Below are 22,446 nucleotides of genomic sequence, written 5' to 3'. Positions count from 1 at the left end.
ATCAAAGAAGCACCCTACACAGAGGCCTTAGGCCCAAAGACCAAGAGACTAGAGACTTCTTTTGTGGCTGCAACACTCCTAAGCATGGGTTTGACTTGTATAGACAACATTCTGTTGTCACTCTGAGGCACAAAAAGTCATGGACTTCAAGCCTTCTTCTTTTTCCTATCTCCAATCACCTACTGCTTCCAAGAGTCTGCTTCCTGATAGGTAAACTGAGTCAGGAAAAGAAGGAGAAGAAGAAATTCCCACTGTGCTTTGGGGAAAGAGCAGTTTTGGGAAAAATTGGATGACGCATGGGGTGCCTGGGTGGCTCAGTGGGGGTGCCTTCGGCTCAGGTCATGGTCTCAGGGTCCTGAGATCGAGCCCCATATCAGGCTCTCTGCTCAGCAGGGAGCCTACTTCCTCTTCTCTCTCTGCCTACTTGTGACCTCTCTCTCTCTCTCTCAAATAAATAAAATCTTTTTAAAAAAATACTCTATAAAGCTGGATGACATGAGGTGGAAAATGACTGAAACAAAGCTTGGATGTCATCTGTGGGGGCAGCTGTTGACTCTGTCCCTCTCTCCTGCTAAGCAGCCACACTACTTTCATGAGATGCCCCCCACAAATGCCACAAGGATGCTAACATCTGCTCTATCTCCAGGACCAGGTTGATCAGGCAAAAGTTGGCTTTGCACGATGGTGGTAAAGAGATGGTCCTGATGATGAAGTCAGTGCTTCTGCCTTTCCAAGGACACTGTGTCACAAAGAAGTCAGTGTCACCTCAATTCTCTTCATTTTCCCAAGTGGGAAGGGGGCCTGTCTGGGAGCTGCCTACCCACCCATATGGAGACATCGTCCCTACTTCTGTGGAGCTGCATTAAGGCAGCCTGTTGCTGACTTAACCCTATCCTCTGGAGTCCGGTTGCCCCTTGCCATTCTCTAGGAGGCTGGGGCTCTTCCTTGACAATCTTCTTCAAAAAAGCATCTTCTGGAATTTCTAAGGGGCTATGAATGGCTGGACTGCTAAACCACACAGCTTTTCGACCCTGGGGTGGGTCGAAATCTATCTGGGTGGTTCTCAACTATCTTCCTACAAGAGCCCAAGTTCCCAGAATGCATGAATCAACTGATACAGAGATAGGTTCTACACGTATTTACTGAATACATAAATTAATGGATGAGTGAGTGAGTGAGAAAAGCCCCAAAGATTCCCTGGAATTTTATCTCTTAAGTGAAAGGTGGCCTCCTTTGATAATTCCTGGTCTTCTCATAACAGAAGGAAAGCTTCTACAAGAGGATTAAATGGGGAAATCTAAGGAGACAAGTGAACTCCTTCAGAGATCAGACTTACAGAAGTGTCTGCACTCTGCCACATGTGAGAGATCCGGTAGCCCAGCAGTTCCCCTTCCTGCCGCTTAATTGGAGGCTTGACCCATCTGATGTCCACCTTATGACTAGACTCATTCAGAAACGTGGTGACATTCGAAGGTGCTGCTGAAGGGGCTACAAAAGAAAGAGAGAATAATGAGGGACCACAGAGAAAAGTACACAGAGGTACATTTTCTTCTTAGTTTCCAAATGTTTGGTTTTCAAATATTCTATGGCAAGCATTCAAAATCTGAGATTAATAGCAGATTTTCACCCTCTTTTCACGTAAGGGGCATTGAATTACCACATAAGTTTTATTATTTTTTAAAGATCTATTTATTTATTATATATAGAGAGAGCACGGGAGAGTAAGTTGGGGGGAGGGCAGAGGGAGAGAGAGAATCCTACGGCAGATTCGGTACTGAGTGTGGGGCCCAACACATGGCTGAATCCCAGGACCCCAAGATCATGACCTCAGCTGAAACCAACACTCAACCACTTAACCAACTGCACCAGCCAGGTGCCCCTGAAATACCACATAAGTTTTTAAAAAGTAAGCACTTTTCCAAACTAAAATCACAAAGACAAGGAAAGGCAAGGAAGGAGGTTGTGGTGCTCCTGGTCTCCTCCTGGGGAAGCAACTTGAACAGGGCTCTCCAGTTCTCCACCTGTGATGTGGAGGGTCAACCAGATGGACTGGAGATCAGTTCTGTGTCATGTGAGATGTACAAAGGCAGGGAGCCACCATTTTAAAGTCCAAAGGCAGGTTACTGACGGTCTGAGAACTGAGCTAATCGGTCAAAAAATTAAAAAAAAAGAAGTGTGTGTGTGTAAGACATCTCATTATTAAAAACCAGAAGATCAAATGGTAATGCCTGGATGTCAAAATATAAAATTTAATTCTGGTTTTCACTTTCTGGTTTATAGTAAGTTCTGCTTAAGTCACATACCCACTTATCTGTTATTTCTCACGAGGATACAAGGATAAAAGTCATAGTGCTTAGGGAAAAAAGTATGTATGTATTATATATATGTACAAAATAATTTGGAAAACAGGTCAAGGTCATTACCAGATTACTTTTTGGGAACAAGGAACCTGACTATTCTCTATTAAAATTGAAAATAACATGGGGGCACCTGGGTGGCTCAGTGGGTGAAGTATCTGACTCTCTTGCTTTCCCTTCAGGTCATGATCTCAGGGGTGTGAGATCAAGCCCTGCATAGGGCTCAGTGCTCAGTGCAGAGTCTGCTTCTGATTCTCTCCCTCTCCCTCCCTCTTACTCTCCCCATCCTTGTACTCGGCCTCTCTCTCTCTCTCTCAAATAAATAAATAATTTTTAAAAATAAATAATCTGCGACTCTTAATCTCACAAAACAAACTGAGGATTGCTGGGGGGAGGGGGGCTGGGAGGGGGGGTGGGGTTATGGACACTGGGGAGGGTATATGCTTTGGTGAGTGCTGTGAAGTGTGTAAACCTGGCGATTCACAGACCTGTACCCCTGGGGATAAAAATATATGTTTATAAAAAATTAAAAAATAAAAATTAAAAATAAATAAATAAATAAATAAAAATAATCTTTAAAAAAAAATCCACCTGAAAATAATATGCTCTTTGACCATGTATTTTATTTAAAGAAATTTAATCTAAAAAATTCTCCTGTATTACATTTACTGAAGCAAAATAATGAGAAAAAGGAATAAATGTAATGCTCCGTCAATAACTATGATGTAATAAATTTTGATACATTTTCCAATGGAATACTTGCTACCCAGCCACTGAAAAGAATTAGGTAGATCAAGTGTGTGGATATGAAAAATATCTAATGGAGGGAAAAATCAAACTGAAAAAAGGTATGTAACAATCCACTTTAGAATTTTAAAAAGTTTTATATAAATACAGAAAAAATAAAAATAACTGTAATACATGCCAAACCACTGCCTATAGTTGTATTTAGGGGAGATTAAGTTATATATTTCTGATATGTCTAAAAAGAAAACAAAAGGGTACTCTAACCTTCATTTCTACTTAGGAAATGTCATGCAGCTAAAGCTGTGTTGTGAACTGAGTCATATAGTTTCAAATCAGCTGTAGAATTTCCGGATAAATGTGGCCAATTCAACATGTCATTTTTTCTTTTCTTAAGATTTTTTATTTGTTTATTTGACAGAGAGAAAGAGAGCACATGCAGGAGGAGTAGCAGGGAGAAGGAAAAGGAGAGGGAGAGGCAGGCTTCCCTCAGAGCAGGGGAAGCCTGATGCAGGACTTGATCCCAGGACTCTGGGATCACGACGGGAACCAAAAGCCGTTGCCTAACCAGCTGAGCCACCCAGGGGCCCCTCAACATGTCTTTATGTCTGCTCCTCATGAAACCCCTCTATGATAACACTAAGGAATTTAAAACAGTATAAACTCATAAGGTACAGTAGAGTCAACAGTGGAAAAGAAACATCAACATATACTTGAAAGCTGAGAAAGAGACACAGAAGGTGTAACTAATTCAGCAAGCCTGTACTCCCCAAATGACATGGAGAGGCTCAGACGCTGTGGGCCCCGGTACCAGAAGATTGAAAGTTTGACTGGGAAGTAGCTAGTCCTCAAGATGCCTCTAACCCACTCCCACACACCTGCCAGGGACACCTTCCAAATCCCCCTGGAGACAGGAAGCCACCTTGGTCTCCGAACTGAAAAACCTTTGGCCTTCCGGCACTGGCAGAATAAAGGCACAATGAGAGGCCAGACAGACAACTGGGGAAATAAGTGGAAGTTTGTACACTGAACAAGGAGGACTCTGCCTCACTCTTCCTCCTCACCTGGCTCCTAGAGTATCGGCAGCCATATTTACATTCCTAAGGCGGGAAACAGGGGACTTCTTTGCTAGAGAAAGTGAGTGGTCCCAGAGGAAAGAAAACCAATGTTGACACTTTGGGGTGTCCCAACAAAACACTTGGATCACTCTGTGTTACACAGAAAGATACAAATAAATTAAAAATAAGGAGGAATCAAAGATATATCACATATTCAAAATAAAGTTAAAATGGCTTACATTAATATCGAAGTAGATCTTACAGAAAATAATACTACCAAAGATAAAGGAAGCAATCTCATAATGAGAAGGTGGCCAATTATTAGGAGAGCATAGGAGTATTAAGCATCTATGCATAAAATAACAGAGCTTCAGAATGTTTGAAGCAAAACCGGGCAGAGCATCAAAAAGTAATGGATAAACCCAAAATTATAACTGTGGATTTCAATGTCTCTTTCTAAATAATTGATAGAAATAGGCAGAAAAGCAGTAAGAATATAATATGAAAAACACTATCAACCAACTCAACCAAGCTGACATTTATAGACTACTCCATATAATAAGAACAGAACACACGTTCTCTCCAAGAGCACACCATACACTTATCAGGAAAGATGTGTTCTGGGCCACAGAGAAAGAGTCTCAATATATTTCAAAGTAAGTGATACAGATTATGTTTTGAGGCACCAGCAGAGTGAAATCAGAAATCAGGAATACAAAGATTTCGGGCAAAACCCCGAAATATTTGGAAACTAAGTTACATAAGCTAAATAACTAATGGGTCAAAGAAGAAGTGAGGAAAGTATTTTTGAACTGAATGATAATGAAACACAGCCTATAAAAACTGTTCTCAAAGGCTTTTCTTTATCATTTGAGAGAAGAAGACATCTTATAATTTTGGCACCAGGGAGTCATTTTGTCCAAGGGTTACACCCTGAAGATTTCTGATCTTGACCTGTCTGCCCTCCTCCCCCATCTCTATTATGACTAGAGCACTGAGTAGGTGAGGCCCGAGTTAAGGGCAGGAAAGACGTTCTACAACCTAGAGCTCTAAATTGGGAAAGAACAGAAATTGTGGATCTGAATTTAACAGGAATACAATATTCATAGATGGTAACAAAAATCTCAGAAATCAAAAAGAGCACAATGGAAAATTCTTTAAAGTTTAAAGATATAAATAAAATTTGCTATGAGCAAGTCAGCATAGAGAGAACCTACTTCACTGGGCTTCTCTGAGGAGCAAATAAAATAATTCATGCATAGCACCTAATGTGGGGACGGGCACGTGGTATTTGGTAAACATGAACCATCTTCATGTTATTTCTTTTTTTTTTCTTTTTTAAAGATTTTATTTATTTATTTGACAGAGAGATCACAAGTAGGCAGAGAAGCAAGCGGAGGGGGGGCGGGGAAGCAGGCTCCCAGCCAAGCAGAGAACCCAATGAGGGACTCGATCCCAGAACCCAGAGATCATGACCTGAGCTAAAGGCAGAGGCTTAACCCACTGAGCCACCCAGGTGTCCCACGTTCATTTTTTCTTGACCTTGATGCTACGATGAAGAATTTTTATATTATTATATTTTAACTTAAAATAATATATGCCATAAAGTGTGTTGTGATTATCTTCCTATGTAAAAGAACACATTATCTGTTCATAGTAAGTGTAAGTTTTGTCACTAAAAAGAAGGAAGTATCTTCTTCAGTGGCTACCGCAGTAAAATAAAATGGTCCAGAAACAAAGACCAAACAAAGCAAAGTTGAAACTCTAATTCAAGGCCACCGGGAAGGACTTGTTTAATCACATGCTATTAGGGGCAATATTTATTCTGAACTCCAGGAATTACCTCCTTCGGTCGTGCTGGCCAGAATCCAAGGGCTCACTGCAGACCAGCCAATTTCATTCATGCAGGATACACCAATGCTGTAATTGGCCAGAGCTCGCAGCTGCTCTATTTGATACAGATGTGGTGAAGCCGAGGTGTTAAAAATCATGACCGAGCCATTAGTCAGCGGATCAACTTCCTTGACCTAAGTGAGGAGTAAAAATGTGGACAGGCATTAGTAAGGTGGTGGGAATGCAAGACCTGGAGCACTGCTGCATTCAGTGCACGTGGCTCTTCCTCTCCACTGAGGGGAAGTACCTGCTTCCTTTCGGGCTACACACTAATTTCCCCACCAGCGTTACTGTGTGTTAGTCATGCTACTGGAGCAGCCACCGAGGACACGTGTAACACGCCAAAAACAAGCATTCTCACTGTGACAGGTAACAGAGCAAATGGCGACCTTTACAATATTCTAATGATGGTAATATATAAGAGGAAAAATGATGAAATAGCCCTTCCTTTCTCAGAACCATCTCAGTTCTTGATTTCTTCTTCCAGCTGTTTCAGAGAACACACTCCAAAGACAACCGACATCCTGTGTGGGACCAAAACCTAAAATATTTACTATCTGGTCCTTTACAGAGAACATTTCCCAAATCCTACTTTAGGGGCTGGGATACAAGATTTCTGTTTTTATTTTGTATTTTTTTTTAAAGATTTTATTTATTTATTTGACAGACAGAGATCACAAGTAGCCAGAGAGGCAGGCAGAGAGAGAGAGAGGGAAGCAGGCTCCCTGCTGAGCAGGGAGCCCAATGCAGGGCTTGATCCCAGGACCCCGGGATCATGACCTGAGCCAAAGGCAGAGGCTTTAACCCACTGAGCCACCCAGGCGCCCCACGTATTTCTTTTCATTATGCAACCTGATGAACTCTGCTCTTGCCTTGAGGTAAATTCTAGCATGTCCTCTTTTTTTTTTTTTTAACCCCTACTCCAACCCCAATATAAATTCAAGTCCAAAAGCATATGCAGAGAATGTGCATTTTCTGACATTATTTGGTGCATAGATACAGGGAAGGGTCATTTGCTCCTCACCCAACAAACCTTTCTCCAAATCTCATGAAAGCATCTTAGCCCTTTGCTCTGAGTTCTTTCCCTTCATCTTTCTCTCCGTAAGCTCTACCAGTCTCCCCGCATCCGTCTCCAGATGTCCTCTGTGCAAAAAATCTAGGCCAAACTTCTACATTTTTCCTTAAGCATATTTCCTTTCTAGAAATGGGAATAAGAGAGAATGCTTTTTTCCCCTCTACATGTGTTTCAAAATCTCTTCAATATATAAGTACTTATAAAGTCAGAAAAGAGAAAGTGATACTGAATAAAACACAAGTAACCAAAACTAACCGGGGGGGAAAAAAAATCCTAAACCCTGTACATATTCCTAATAATAATGGGCTTGCAGTCATGGGGCATGGATACCCAAAGCTGTTATTTCAGGATATATGTGTTGAAATTTAGGCCAAGGGGCCATAAATAACATTTCGGAATTCTAAATCCCCTAGCGGATATTGCAAGGGTGGCGTGGGGGCCAAGTCTCACCTCTGACTCAGACCCGCAGACTCCACTGGGTGACAAAAGTACCATTTGGCCTGAGGAACCACCAGAGGAGAAACAAAGAGTTACGTGCTTATCTTGGTGGTGGCCGCTGGCAGAACTTACTTTTTGTTTCTTCACTTTATAGAGTATGCACCTACTTCCTGGTGACCAACCCCTGCAACTAAGGTGGAGGAAACCTTTGGCTCTCCACCCCTGCCCCATTTCCGGAGCAATGCGTGGAGCATTTCCAGGCACAGCGACGCTCTTCGAGAACACACTGCTGGAAGAAGACAGGCTTTTTATAAGTCCTTCTCAGTGGGTCCTAGGGGAAAAGAGGGCACGAAATAGCAAGAAGTACGTGGGAGAGTTAAAAATAGAAATGGTGTATGCGGCCCAAAAATGGGTGAAGAAAGGAACTAACATCAGGACCAAAGGAAGTGAGAGGGTGTGTCTGCTAGTGCATGGATCTGAATCTTGTCCAAAACATTCATTTGTTACCAAGTCAGAGTTTAAAATTGTAAGGGACTGGGGACATGCTACAAAACTATGCTTGGTTCCTTCAGAAGTGGGAATACATTGTTAACCTGCAGAATAAAGAAGTCTCATTTCTACAGCCACTCCTGACTAACCCTGCTAGGACCGGTCAGAGAAAACAGGATAGCCAATTATATTTGTATTTCAGATGAACAACAAATAATTATATATACAGGTATGTCGCAATATTGCTCCTAGAATTTAACTTGTAAAATAACTGTATTCTTATGGGTGAAGGGAGATTGGTGGGAAAAAGACAGAATAACCATGTCTGGCACCACAGGATCCAAGGTGGGCAAGGAGGGCCTGTAATGACCGGACTGGATGATCATCCAGGGACTGGATGATTGTCGCTCATGCCGTGGCTGCCCAAAGCTGAGGCAAAAAGAGAGAGAGAAAACAGATGTGTGTGATCATCTTCTACCTTCAGGGGTGACCTGATGTTTTCAGACCTTCCTACCACCCTACTCTACCTCCTGTCCACTCTGAGACCTACTCACTCAAGGTGGTGGCAGAAGTCGCCTACAAAGTCTCCCCAAAGGCAACCATACTCATGTAAGCAGGAGCCTCGTGTCCTCTTGGACTCTTCATACGGCTCAGCAGCAGTTTTAAAAAGGATTGGTCCATGCCTTGGTTATACATGTACAACTACAGATCTCTAGATCTCTAGATATGTAGATATAGTTATATCTATAGAGGGAAACTGGCCCTGGATGTTCCTAATAACAGAGCCCTGGAATACAAGAAGCAAAAACTGATGAGATTGAAGGGAGAAAGGCAACTCAAAAACAACAGTTGAGACCCTAATTCCGTTTCAATAACAGATAAAACCACTCGGCAGAGGATCAAAGAAATAGACGAAGGAAACAAGACTATAAACTAACTATATCTACAAGATGTATAAAACATTCTACCCAAACACAGCCAATTATACCTTCCCCTACACACGGAACATTCTCCAGGGCAGAACAAATGCTAGGTCATAAAACAAACTGTAGTTAATGTAAAAGACTGAAAATCAGATTAAGTACAGCCTCCAAATGTGATGGAATAACATTAAAAATAAGCAAAAGAAGATGACTTGAGAAATTCACAAGTATGTGAAAATTTAACACAGTTCTGAATAACCGATAGAAAAAGAAAGAAAGATAGATAGATAGAAAGAAAGAAAGAAATCATAAGGAAAATAACCAAAAAACTTGAGATGAATGGGAAAAAAAGGCCCAAATACCCAAACCTACGTGATGCAGCTAACACAATGCTTAGAAGGAAATGTATGGTATAAATGCTTATATATATGTATATATATTTTTTTAAGTTTTTTTTTTTTTTTATTATTTGGCAGAGAAAGACGCAGAGAGAGACACAGAGAGAGAGGAAACACAAGCAGGGGGAGAGGGAGAAGCAGGCTTCCCCCTGGGATCATGACCTGAGCCGAAGGCAGATGCTTAACAACTGAGCCACCCAGGTGCCCCTATAAATGCTTATATTAAAGAAGAAGAAATTTCAAATAAATTACCCAGCCTTCTACCTTAAGAAACTTAAAAAAAAAAAAAAGAGAGAGAGCAAATTAACCCAATGCACATAGAAGAAAAGAAGGGAAAACTTGTATTAAAATCAGGAATGAAAGGGGACATTACTACTAACCTCAAAGAAATAAAAAAGCTTATAACGGAATATTATAAGCAATTGTATACCAACAAATTAGATAACCCAGAGGAAATGGACACACTCCTAGAAACACATAAACTATCAAAACTGACTCAGGAAGAAATAGAAAATCTAAGTAGATGCATACCAAGTAAAAAGACTGAGTTAGTATTCAAAAAACCTCCACAAAGAAAACCTCAGGACCAGACAGCTTCACTGTTGATTTCGACCAAATATTTAAGGAATTCACATCAATCTTCCACAAACTCTTGCAAGGAACAGAAGTCGAGGGAACACCTCCCAATGATTCTGTAAGACGAGTATCACCCTGACACCAAAACCAGAAAAAGCTAACACAAGAAAACTATAGAACAATAGCTTTTATGAATATAGCCACAATTAGACAATGGTGATGGCTGCACACCTCTGGGAACATAGCGAAGAACATTATACACTTTATTTTTTAAAGCGTATTTAAGTAATCTCTACACCCAACATGGGGCTCAAACTCACGACCCCAAAATCAAGACTGCATGCTCTCCCAACTGAGCCGAACGGGGACATCAACATTATACCCTTTAAATGGGTGAATATTATGGTCTGTGAAAGAAATCTCAGAAAAAGCTGCCCAGAAAAAACAGATATCCCTGGTGAGGACTTTGTAGACATAATAATCCCTAACACTTACCCGCCCTTAGGAGATTTACACATAAAGTGGGGCAAGAATTAAGTAAAGCTAGAGCTGGTGAGGTGAGGGTGGAGACTATTTCGGGGATAATAGAATGTTTTCACTTTCCAGAGAAGGAACAGCTGTTAGACAAGAGTGGGAGGCAGTAAAAACAGAGTAACTAATTCTGTTTGGTATTAAAAACATCTGGTTGTCAACATATAAAATTCTTTAGAAGTCACTGCTTCAAGTTGAGCTAGCATGAATGGCAGGTGTCAGGTTAACATGTTTTCAGCTAGTAAGGCCAGACATTTATGAAACTAAGAACAATTTCTGACCCTACTGTGTGACAACATGCAGGGCAGAAGACATTGATGCTTTCAGTGGACAATCCACACATTTTGACTACCTGCTCCCAGAAATAATTTCTCTTCTAAGACATGGAAGAAGGGATGGTTTTGAGCACTGTTTTTGACATCAGAACTTTCTGGCTTTGAATTCTGGCTTTGCCACTCATAGGTTCTGTGAGCATTCTGAGCCTGCAGTGCTGGTGTGGGTTTTAAGTAAGATAATGTCTGCAAAGTCCCTGGTCATCGTGAGCACTCAATAAATGGTAGTGTTACTGCTACCCTTTCCATTTTGATGAAATTAACACTCAAAGCAGGGCCTACATCATGGCAAGGTACCATTTTAGGATGGCTGGCCTGTATTTCTTACAGCATTCTTTCTCACCACTTTTGGGTAGTGGTTAAAAAAAGGGAAAAGACTTTGCAAGGTCTGTAATGCCCAGGTTGTCCTGGGAGCCAGGGGCCAAGGTATTACATCTGACAGCAAAAATGACCCATCTCATGCTTGCCTGTCCTTCACAGTCACTGGCCCAGGAGGAGACAGGATGAGGAGTTCTTGGCTTCCCAGAACTCCTGATCACAAGCCGGTATTAATTTAGGGATGTGTTTTTATACCTTAAAAATTAATTCTCCTTGGTCTCATGTCGTTCTGTCCTGGAAACCTGTTTCCCTTCTGGTTGGGTCCTGAACCATGAGGAGAAAGGAAACAGCATCCTGGGGCAGAACACCACAGAATGGGGCGTGTGTGGCAGACACTGAGCAGGGAAGGGGTCAAGAGACTTCTGAACAGAGGTGTTGGAGGCCTTCGCACTAAGAAAGGCCAAGGAGGAAGAAAGATCAAGTAGACCCTTAGAGCACCACACAGCCCATTCTTTCTTCATCCTGCTGGTTTACCTGAACGCTGCAATTCCTGAATGGGGAGTATCCATCAAAACCTGGGACCCAGGAGATGAGCATGCTGTGTGCGGTGCTGTTGTAGACAATGACTTCAGTTGGTGGGGAGGGAATTGCTACACAGAAATAAAGACACACATACAAACACAGTTATAAACCACAGGTGGCCACAGCTACCAAACAAACAAAATATCATGCTTGTTTCCATTTCTTAAAATTAAGAAAATTTGACCCAAGTTTGAAAAAGAAGCTGCATTAGGCCTGAGACTAAGCATATTAGCTTATAGACAGGTCTTCTGGTGATGAAACACTGCTGCCTAGGCCAGAGGAGTGGAGCATAGACCTGCTTTCCGGCTGCCTGATGAAGTGAGACCTTAGCTGGAAAAGGATGAAGAGATGTCTATTTCCTTCACTGAGCTCGTGGTCACTGCCCTCCTGCATGCGGGCACGTTCCTGGGTGCTGGAGCTCTACATCCATCCCCCCGACTCCCCCAAACAGAGCCATAGCCCTATTCTTGTGCAGCTTTTGCTTGAGGAGTGGAGACTCACATTACCTGACGATGAGAGCCCCATGCCGGGACTAGAAGGGAGCATGAGTGTGGGTGTGTGGCAGAGTGGGGAGCAGCTATCCAGGCCAAGGAAACAGGTGAGAAATCAGTTCAAGCAAAAGATCCAACTGTAACTGCTGGGCCTGGAGGCATAAAGTGTGCAACGACTTGGCCATGTGTGGGACGTGGCCACGTGGTGGGACATGGTTACATATCTTAATTCGAATCTAAGAAGGATCTGGAGTTTGGGGATCTTATTTTGGGCTAATTTTACTTCTGAATTAAGAGTCATAATCACATTTATAAGCAAAAATGTTGTTTTCACACGCTTACAATGAGTCAGCCCGTTACGGACTTCGCTTTGTTTCGTCATCACTAAAACCCTGTCAGAGAGGTAGGCGGTCTCACGATCCTCATTTATGGATGAGGATACTGAGAATCAGAGAAGGTAAAAACATGCTGAAGATCACAGAGCTTGTAAGCAGCAGAACGGGGACTTGAACTCACACGTGTCCCTCAGTAGGACACTGGAGGCTGGTGGCAAGCGGCAGCAAGCACATTAGTGTGAGCACCAGCAGGGACAGGGGAGTCTGGTTACTGCCTGGCTGGCTGTGTGGCCCGGGTCATGGTTAAATGACCTTTCTAAACTCCGTTCCTTCTTCTTTTAGTGGGGATGGTAACAGCCCTGCTCCATGGGGCTGCGGGGAAGATTAAGAAGGTTAACACATGGAGGAGGGTTGGGGGAGGTGTGCCGGAGGGGAAGCAATGACAGCGTGAACAGAAGATCAGGGGAAGGAGAGCTGAGACCATGAGAAGTACGCCAGGTACCATATTCAGGAGTTTCTGTGTACTTGCAGACACATAGCTTGGTGAGTGGCAAAGAATCAGCATTTTGTTTGACTCACTTCCCTAAATAGATTACTTGTAGAATTGTCCTAAAATGTATGCCTTTCCAGATCATAATTTGGCTACATATATTATAGTTAGGAACAGATTAGAAGAAGGGAGTCTTGGTGGCTTTGACATCAATGTTTAAATAATGAAAAGCAGACAGAAGTTTTCAAAAGAGAACTGATAAAAAGAAAAAAAGAAAAAAAAGCTAAGTTCTGTGTGAAGCATAAAATTTTAAAAAGTGTCTCTCATTTTATAAATGTTTCAATTTTAAGGTGTTTACACTTCATGAAAATAGTCTTTATAAATTTACGCCTACCCATGAATTCCTGAAATTCCCAACATTGCTTTTGAAAACTGTAATAATGAGACTCATAATGAGGAAGGAAGTTATACAGTTCCTCCAGGAGTAAGTTGCAGTTTGCTCTTTTTTTTTCTTCCAATGAACTTTTAGAGAATGTCCCCTCATCGCCTTCATCTAGTTGATGTGCCAAAAAGACACATCAGCATCTTTTGATTTTTTTTAATTTTATTTATTTACTTTTAAAAAGTTGGCTCCATGCCCAGTGTGCAGCCCAATGTGGGGCCTGAATTCACAACCCTGGGATCAAGACCTGAGCTGAGATCCAGTTAGGTGTTAACCAACTTGAGCTACCCAGGTGCCACCATAGCATCTTTTTAAAGTATAACTTCTTTGGTAATATTGAGTCCCCAGCTGTATATTACCTAACTTTTTAAAAAAAAGATTTTATTTATTTATTTGACAGAGAGAGATCTCAAGTAGACAGAGAGGCAGGCAGAGAGAGAGGAGGAAGCAGGCCCCCCACCAAGCAGAGAGCCCAATATGGGGCTCGATCCCAGGACCCTGAGATCATGACCTGAGCCGAAGGTAGAGGCTTAACCCACTGAGCCACCCAGGCACCCCAATATATTACCTAATTTTTAACTCATTATTAAACACATTCTGCTTTTCCCTTGTGTTATTCCCTCAAGATTAAAACCAAAAGAAATATGGAACCAGTATTTGCTTTTCAATATTTAAAATAAGAACAAATAGACATGCTTGGGTGGCTCTGCTGGCCAAGTATCTGCCTTTGGCTCAGGTCATGATCTTGGGGTCCTGGGATCAAGGTGGGCTCTCTGTTCAGTGGGGAGTTTGCTTCTCCCACTCCTTCTGCCTTCCTCTTCCCCCACTCATGCTCTCTCACTCTCTCAAATAAATAAATAAATATTTAAAAAACCACAAATACTAAAACATAAAATTCGCTTGAGTTTCTATGACAGAAAGTAAGAAAGATGATTTGAAAAGGGTTAAAATGACAGTACTTCATTTCAATTAAATAACTTTGATCCCGGGGCACCTGGGTGGCTCAGTGGGTTAAAGCCTCTGCCTTCGGCTCAGGTCATGATCCCAGAGTCCTGGGATCGAGCCCCACATCGGACTCTCTGCTCGGCAGGGAGCCTGCTTCCACCTCTCTCTCTGCCTGCCTCTCTGCCTACTTGTGATCTCTCTCTCTCTGTCAAATAAATAAATAAAATAAAATAAAAATAACTTTGATCCCCGAGAGGCAGGAGGAAGAGGCAGACAGTTGGATTGGAATGTCTCCACTAGCATGGGGACCTACCAAGACAGGTCCCCCATTATGTTATGGCCCAGCTCAGAGGCAACAAGGACATTTGGAGGAAGAGACATAGGAGCTCTGGGCTCTCCCCTCCTTTCTCTCCTCTTAGGGCAGCAGCTAAGGGAGACTTGTGTCAGCCCCAGCTACCCAGAGCCCATTCCTTCGATCAATGCCCTAAGCTGCCCCTACCCGTGGGGGCTCTTCAAGGGGTAACAGGGACTAATTCAAGGTGGGAGAGGGCAAGGTGAAAACAGGAGCAAAGAAGATGGAGGGTAGACATCTCAGCCTATTTTCTTAGACTAAGCAGAACGAAATGAGCTAATATTTATCAAAGACTTAGGCACCAGGCACTGTTTTGGTTGCTTTTAACTTGCATTATCTCATTTAAGCCTCAAAAATATGTAGAAATATGTAATCATCCCTCTTTTATACTGAAGCCAGAGAGGTTAAGTGACTTGTCCAAGGGAAGACAGGGTTCAAACTCAGATATCTGGCTGCAGAGCTCCTGCTGCTGACTTCGCCACAGTGCTTACCTTTGATGTTGATCTGCACACCCTTGGACACGGTCAGCCCTTTGTCGTTGTGAGCCTCACAACTGAAGACGGCTGTCTCCGTCAGACCTGGAATGGAAGGGGAGTCATGAGACCAGGCTCACAGAGAACAGGCTGCAGCTCACCAGAATCCGAGGGTTGTTTTAGCATTCTTTTACTTTTTGGTTCATGACTTCAGGCCATAAATGCAAAGTTAATTTTAAAACTATGCTGGTGGCTGAAACACAAACCTGGGATTGAACCCTAGCTACCAGGAGCAAGTCAACCATGGGCCTAAAGGCAGCTGTTCTTCATTTAAGTGTTTTATTTTTCCCGGGGGGTGAGACGTTAGATAACAAAAGCAGTAATTTTAGACTTAAATTTCGGCTAATCAGTGGCCCCAATGTCAAGAAGAGCGCTGCCTGAGGGTCATCTGGACAACCGTGTGCTGCTTAGCCACAAGTACATACGACATCACACACTAATGACATTTCAGAAGACCAGACATAGCAGGATGAAAGTCACAGTGCTTAATTTCAGGTGGTCCGTCGTAATGAATCCATTTTTAAAAGTGAAAATTAGGGGTGCCTGGATGGCTCAGTCGGTGAAGTGTCTGCCTTCGGCGTGGGTCATGATCTCTGGCCCTGGAATCAAGCCCTGCTTCGGGCTCCCAGCTCAGCAGGAAGCCTGCTTCTTCCTCTCCCTCTACCCCTTCCCCCTGCTCCTGTTCTCTCTTTCTCAAATAAATAAATAAAATACATTTTAAAAATTCTGAAAAAAAGTAACAATTCATAAAGAATTATTACATAAACACAAGACATTATTATTACCTGAAGAGAAGACACTAGTGCTGAATGAAGAAAAATTCTATCATTTCAGAGGTTTGAAAACATCTTAGAAATTAAAAAAAAAAACTAGTTGATTTATTAATTTTAAATAGAAAGGAGAGATAATTCAGATATTGGTTTCTAATACTATTTGCCAATAAAAGGAACCAGAACTCATTGGAGAAATGGTTGATTTCTCAGATTGGAGCAGGAAACAGATGAGAGGAGCCTAGAACAAATTTAACACAAATGTCATGTGGTATGCACACACGCGCGCGCGCATACAAGCACACACACACACAGAGTGATGGGGGAATGACAGAGACATGAAACCAACGGAAAGAACTCCTCCTAGTATCCAAAGCTGGAACAGTTTGAGCAAGAAAATAAATGAAGTAGCCTCGGATTGTAAACCAAAGTATAAAATAAATATTCACAAGTGGCTTCTCAGTATTTATACTGAGATAAATAAATGATTAAACAATGGGAAGGAAAAAACAAGTTTCCTATGAAGAAGAATTCCAAATAATTTATGTGGATTCTCTGCCCTCAAGGGGGAGGATCATAATTCCCAACCCCTTAGGCATAGGCTGCACAAAGTGACCTCCTTCCGAAGAGGACAGTATGAAAAGGAAATAAAAGCAAAACTTTATTTATTTTTTTTAAAACTTTAGCGTGGAGAAAATGATAAACGCTACTTTGGCCACAGGACCAAGGTCAACACCACTAAGTCACGTTGACAGAATGTGTCCTTGATATGATGTAATGAAAATGGCACTTCCCCTCTGCAATCTTCCTTCCAAAAACACACAACCCAAGTCTCATCAGGAGGGAAGTATCAGACAGTTCAAACGGTGACGTGTTCTATAAGAAATCTGACCAGTATTCCTCAAAACTGTCAAGACAATTAAAAACAAGGAAAGTTTGAGAAACTGTCACAACCAAGAGGAGCTGAAGGAGACAAGACCACTAAATCCTGGATGAAATCATTGAACCATACAAGGGTATTAGGTAAAAACTAAGGAAATCTGAATATAGACTTGAGTTAATAATGATGTTCATTGGTTCACTGATTATAGCAAATACATCACACTAATGTAAGATGTTACTAATGGGAGAACGTGTAAGTGGGGTTTATGGGAAAATCTGTATTATCTCTATGATTCCTAAAATCTAAGACTATTCTAAAATTAAAAATTTTGTTTTGTTTTTGTTTTTTTTAAAGCACAGCCATATGTACCATCTAGTAGATTCTGGAAACTTCTCTGTCTCTGGTGCACAAAGGTGTCTTTGGCACAGAATTCACATCATGAACTAGAGAAAGAAAAACTTCTTGAAATTAGACCTCCATTCACTTCCTGCCTGAAAACCTTACTCTGTTTTCTTCTACCCACTATACAGGAAATTCTCCAACTGATAATTTTAAAATTCAAAGCTTGTCACTAACAGTAATTAAAAATTTGAAAAATCAGGGAGGAACAAGCTGCCAAGGGAAGGCCAGCCCAAGGCTGGTCCAAGTGGCCAGAGAACCGCATGGGAGAAGTTCTAAGAAATGTAAACATGATCCCTATTTTATGTTCGCTCTTCTCTTGAGGGTTAGAAGTGCACAGAAAAACCAGCGCTGTTGGGGCTCTGTTCTTTTCCATCCAGATAGAAGTTAGTCCAGGCGCCTGAATTCTGCTGACTAGACAGGGTCTCTCCAAAAAAAAAAAACAAAGCTGTGCGTCTCTGTCCTACAATTCTATGGTGACTTTTCACTTCTCTGAAATAAGGTTCTGTCAGAATAGGATAGATACTTCAGGTATTTTCATTTTCTGAGGTGAGGAGTATTTCCCTCAGAATGGAGGAAAATCCTAACTAAATGGCTTCAATTTTGACAATTCTAAGAGCTAGGAAACTAAAATTTCAGATAGGAGCCATCACTTCACATTTTTGGTCCCTCCCTTTTGAGTGATGGATGAAACTGCTAACAGTTTGTGCGATGGCTTTAAAAAAAATAGATTTGTTTCACTGAAGAGGAATACTTCTCTCAAATCCAGTATCCACACCTATAAAAGGACACCCTTGAATACCCTGCCTCAGGGGTCTTGTATGTTCTGCTTGTATTCCTCCCAAATAACTTTGAAAAATATATGTGGTCTCTCATAAAATGTTGAGGTTTGTACCTTAAATTTTTTATGATTTAAAGGGCTGCAAAGAATGTAATTTCAGGTTCTCTGACATTTTAAGTAAAATTCCTTTAAAGGCACTTCTATAGTGTACCCATGATTGGGATGGGAGACCCAGCATTATCCAATGAAACAATTTTCTCTCAGCTACCAGAAGTGTTCCATCATGATTTTCTACTTTCCCTGCAGAATTTTATCCAGATGGCATAATTATGTGGGTTTGGAAGTCATGATTCATCACCCTACAACACTTCTTGGCAACAAAAATACACATACATGCTGAAATTGGAAAAAAGATTTCTTCTAGATCAATTATCTTCACAACTATTATTAGGGCACAATCCAACAAGACAATATATATAATTCTTTTTTTTCTTTTTTTAAGTAGGCTCCATGCCCAGCATGGAGCTCAGTGTGGGGCTTGAACACATGGCCCTGAGATTAAGACCTAAGCCAAGATCAAGAGGTAGATGCTTAATTGACTGAGCCACTCAGATGCTCTGACAATGCATATAATTCTTAAACATACACAGTAAAATTTTACTAGGAGGGCAAGTCCTTGGCTGAACAAAATTTGGAATCTTTTAGGTAGTGATCTGGAAATTTCTTAACCTTGAACCAATACACTATAGAAGCCACTCTCAAACTGTGGTCTAGAGACTCCTAGAGAAAGGATCTCAGAGGCCCTCTTAGGAGCCCTAATTGACACTTAGGAGCCCTAATGACACTATTTTTGTCATAATAATAAAAATAATAACACTAACAATAATGATAAGAAAGTCCTTTTCACTTTCATGCTCTCAGGATGCAATGTTTCAGAATGTTCCAGAGGCTGTATGTTGTGTGATGATGCTAATAGTAGTTCTATCAGGTAACTGAGTACGTGCTTATGTATTTTTATGCTCTAAAAGTTTTTGTTTTAGTTTCTAATTCAGTACTTATCAACAGATAGAACTCACATAAACAAATCTCTTTGGTCCACAATAATTTCTAAGTCTGTAAAGGGATCTTGAGACCAAAGCATTTGAGAACTGGTGCCCTGTAGTGACTCCAGATAAGTCAGGGCGAGGTCCTTCTTCTTTTGCAAGGTGGAGAGATTTGGATTCCTGGCACTTTGTCAGGCATTAACTTTACAAGGAAGACGGATACATTCCAGATGAGGATCAAGACCTCATCCCTCAAAGCCACTGCCTGGCATCCATGCTGGGGACTATTATTTCACAGTCCAACCTGTGACACTTTGGTTTTCATGCTGAAGAATCACCTTTAGCCTTCCAAGTCATAAGCTTTCAAATAGGATGCCCATTACACCAGTCTCCACGAATGCGCAAAATCTGGCTTATATTTAGAAAAACTGGCTTTGGCTCAATCAGAAAATACAGAGAGTTGTTATGCAACCTATATTTTTTATATAGTCAAGCCAGACACAGTTATTTGACTTTAATGACTCTTGTCAAAACTCTTGGGAAACACTTGAGTACAAGATACAGATCACATTCCAGGCCTTCCAGGAGCCCCCCCCAAAAAAACAAAAAAAACCCAAGAGGACGGATTCATTTCATGAGATCTACTGACCAGCTATAGATCCCTAAGTAAGACAACTTGGGGCCCACTATTCTTCAGAGCTGCAAAGTTTGTCAATGCTGAAAGTGAAACTGCTTGTCAGGAACATGATGTTAAGTGGGAAGTCGCTTTTCCTTTTTGTGTTTCTTTTCAAAGTGGGCACAAAGTCAGGAAGACAATCTCTAGCAAATTCTCCGGCAGGAGATATCAGCATTAGTAAGAATTCCCCAGAAGTAGCTAAACCACCTATTCCAGCAGTTCTGTCTATGCGCTGAAGTGATTCATGTCCCCAGGCCAAACAGACGGCAGCAGCCAGAAGGGGAAACTGGTTCAAACCAAAGTTAACTTTCTCCCCAGGTGGATGGGCCCAAACTGAAGGCAAAATGTAATCGTCTTTGCTTAATGTATTCAGTTATATATACTACCTTGGTTTAATGGCACCTCTGGGCTACAGACTCATGGAAGAGCCTGGGTTGGATATGACAACTAGCGTGTGTTGGGAAAGACTGTTTGTTGCCTCTCACTTTCCTTTCCACTTCTCTGTCTGGGTGAACAATACCCAGACTGGAATAGACCTTGAAGTTTTATAGCCCCAGCCCTTGTGGCTTTCCAGGGAAAAAAAGCCATCCACCCCCTTAAGTCCCCACCCTACTACCCACTCCCTCTGGAGTGACCCTGGTAACTGGAGCCTCCTGTCTTTCTGAGCCATGTCCTCCTCCAGTGGGCCACCCCCTCTGTGTACTCGGTCACATCCCACCCAACTCCTGACGTTCATGGCCCTCTTGCTTGGTCTGCTTGTTTAAAAAAAAAAAGACAGCCTCTGAAACAGGGTCTGAAAGCTACTTTTAAAGAACATTCAGGAACAGGATGTTCCCTCAAGGGAAGGACAATCAGAATTGCTAAGAAAGCAACTTCTAAGAGCACCAGTTGGGCCAATTCTTAAGTTCTGGATAAGCAGCCCTTTCTCTTTCCTTTTTTTTTTTTTTTACCCCCTAGAGCAAAAGAGGCAAAGCAAGGGAAGGACATTTTGCATAAAGGAAGTTGGAACACACTCTCTGCCCTGAATTCATTCATTCAACACATATTTACTGAATACTTACTAGGTGTCAGACATTTTCTCAGGCACTTGGGGTATATCCATGAATAAAAGAGATCCCTGCCTTTACAGAGCTCATATTCTCACAGGGGGTAGTGGGTAAGAAGGAATAACCTTGATAAATAAGTAAGCTTCATGCTCTATCAGAAGGTGATTAATGCCATGGAAAAACAGAAAAGGATCAGAGGGCCAGGGATGGGTTGGGAAGTGGGCTGTGATTTTAAATATTCAGGACAGAGGTGGCTCAGGATAATGTCCTCAGAGGAGTGACTCTGAGTGAACGGGCTAATGATGGGGGGAGGTGAACTTGGGGCAAAGGAAATGGCCTTTGCTTTGTTCTTTAAGCAGGATGGGAATCCCAGAGCGTTGAGCGGAAGACCAATCTAATCCAACTTGTGTTTTATCAGGATCCAGGATCGTTGCAGGAGCCACATGGAGACTAACCCCTAAGCAAGCAGGTCCCATACCAGCTCCAAATTTTTTCCTGATCTGAAAATGGGTATTAAAAATGCCTTAACTGGGGCACCTGGGTGGCTTAGTCTGTTAAGCGTCCACCTTCGGTGTGGGTCATGATCCCAGAGTCCTGAAATGGAGCCCCTCATCGGGCTCCCTGCTCAGTGGGGAGCCTGCTCCCTCTGCCTGCTGCTACCCCTGCTTGTGCTCTCTCTGACAAAAATAAATAAATAAAATCTTTAAAAAAATAAGACAAGGGGTGCCTGGGTGGCTCAGTGGGATAAGCCTCTGCCTTCGGCTCAGGTCATGATCTCAGGGTCCTGGGATCGAGCCCTGCATTGGGCTCTCTGCTCAGTGCTTCCCCCCCACCCCCCGCCTCTCTGCCTACTTGTAATCTCGGTCTGTCAAATAAACAAATAAAATCTTTAAAAAAAAGAAATAAATAAAACAAAATTTTGTTTTTGGAATAATTTTCAATTTACAAGAAACTGCAGAACTAGTAGAGTTCTTGTACATCCTCCTTCAGCTTCCCTTAATGATAAGATCTTATAATCATACAGCTCTTACATAATCAGACAGTGAACAAAACCAAAAAGTCAGTACAATACTATTAACTCAAATACAGACCATATTCAGATTTTACCAATTTTTGTTCCCCCCCCTTTTCTTTCTTTGGAGTATGTGGGGGGGTGGTGTATAGCTCTGTGAAACTTTATTTCAGGTCAGATTTGTACTACTTCAGCACCAAAAAAAAAAAAAAAAAAGCTCCCTCATATTTTAGGAACATCCTACCTAAGCTAAACCCTGATTAATCATCTTCACTTTGTCATTTCTGAGAATGTGATATAAATTGAATCACACAGCATGCAATCTTTGAGATTGGCTTTGTTGACTCAGAACAGTGCCCTTTAGTGCTCTTATGTCACAGAGGGACAAAAAACCCAATTGGTATCAAGAGAAAAAAAGCATACAGCCTTCCTGTTCATAAATGTGCTTGCTCAAAGCATGTTTCAACAATCGGGACTCTTTAAACCATGGTCCTACTTAGCACTCTCTTGGTAAAAGTGATCTCAGAAAAGTTG

At 41.8% G+C, this 22,446-nt stretch overlaps 1 protein-coding gene across 1 annotated transcript in view; it reads right to left on the bottom strand.

The window, feature by feature from the left end:
* MERTK (MER proto-oncogene, tyrosine kinase) overlaps nt 1–22,446 on the bottom strand; it is a 112,459-nt gene that overhangs the window by 37,303 nt on the left and 52,710 nt on the right. Inside the window, exons 5-8 of the mRNA XM_059405602.1 lie at nt 15,261–15,347; nt 11,667–11,782; nt 6,003–6,186; nt 1,337–1,488 (exon numbers count right to left, since the gene is read on the bottom strand). Coding sequence (XP_059261585.1) covers nt 1,337–1,488; nt 6,003–6,186; nt 11,667–11,782; nt 15,261–15,347 — 539 coding nt within the window. The remainder of the gene's footprint in view (nt 1–1,336; nt 1,489–6,002; nt 6,187–11,666; nt 11,783–15,260; nt 15,348–22,446) is intronic.

Source organism: Mustela nigripes, chromosome 7 (genome assembly GCF_022355385.1).
Source record: "Mustela nigripes isolate SB6536 chromosome 7, MUSNIG.SB6536, whole genome shotgun sequence".
Lineage (NCBI taxonomy): Eukaryota > Metazoa > Chordata > Mammalia > Carnivora > Mustelidae > Mustela > Mustela nigripes.
The sequence above is the reverse complement of the archived record's forward strand: the minus strand, read 5'-3'. Positions and strand labels throughout refer to the sequence as shown.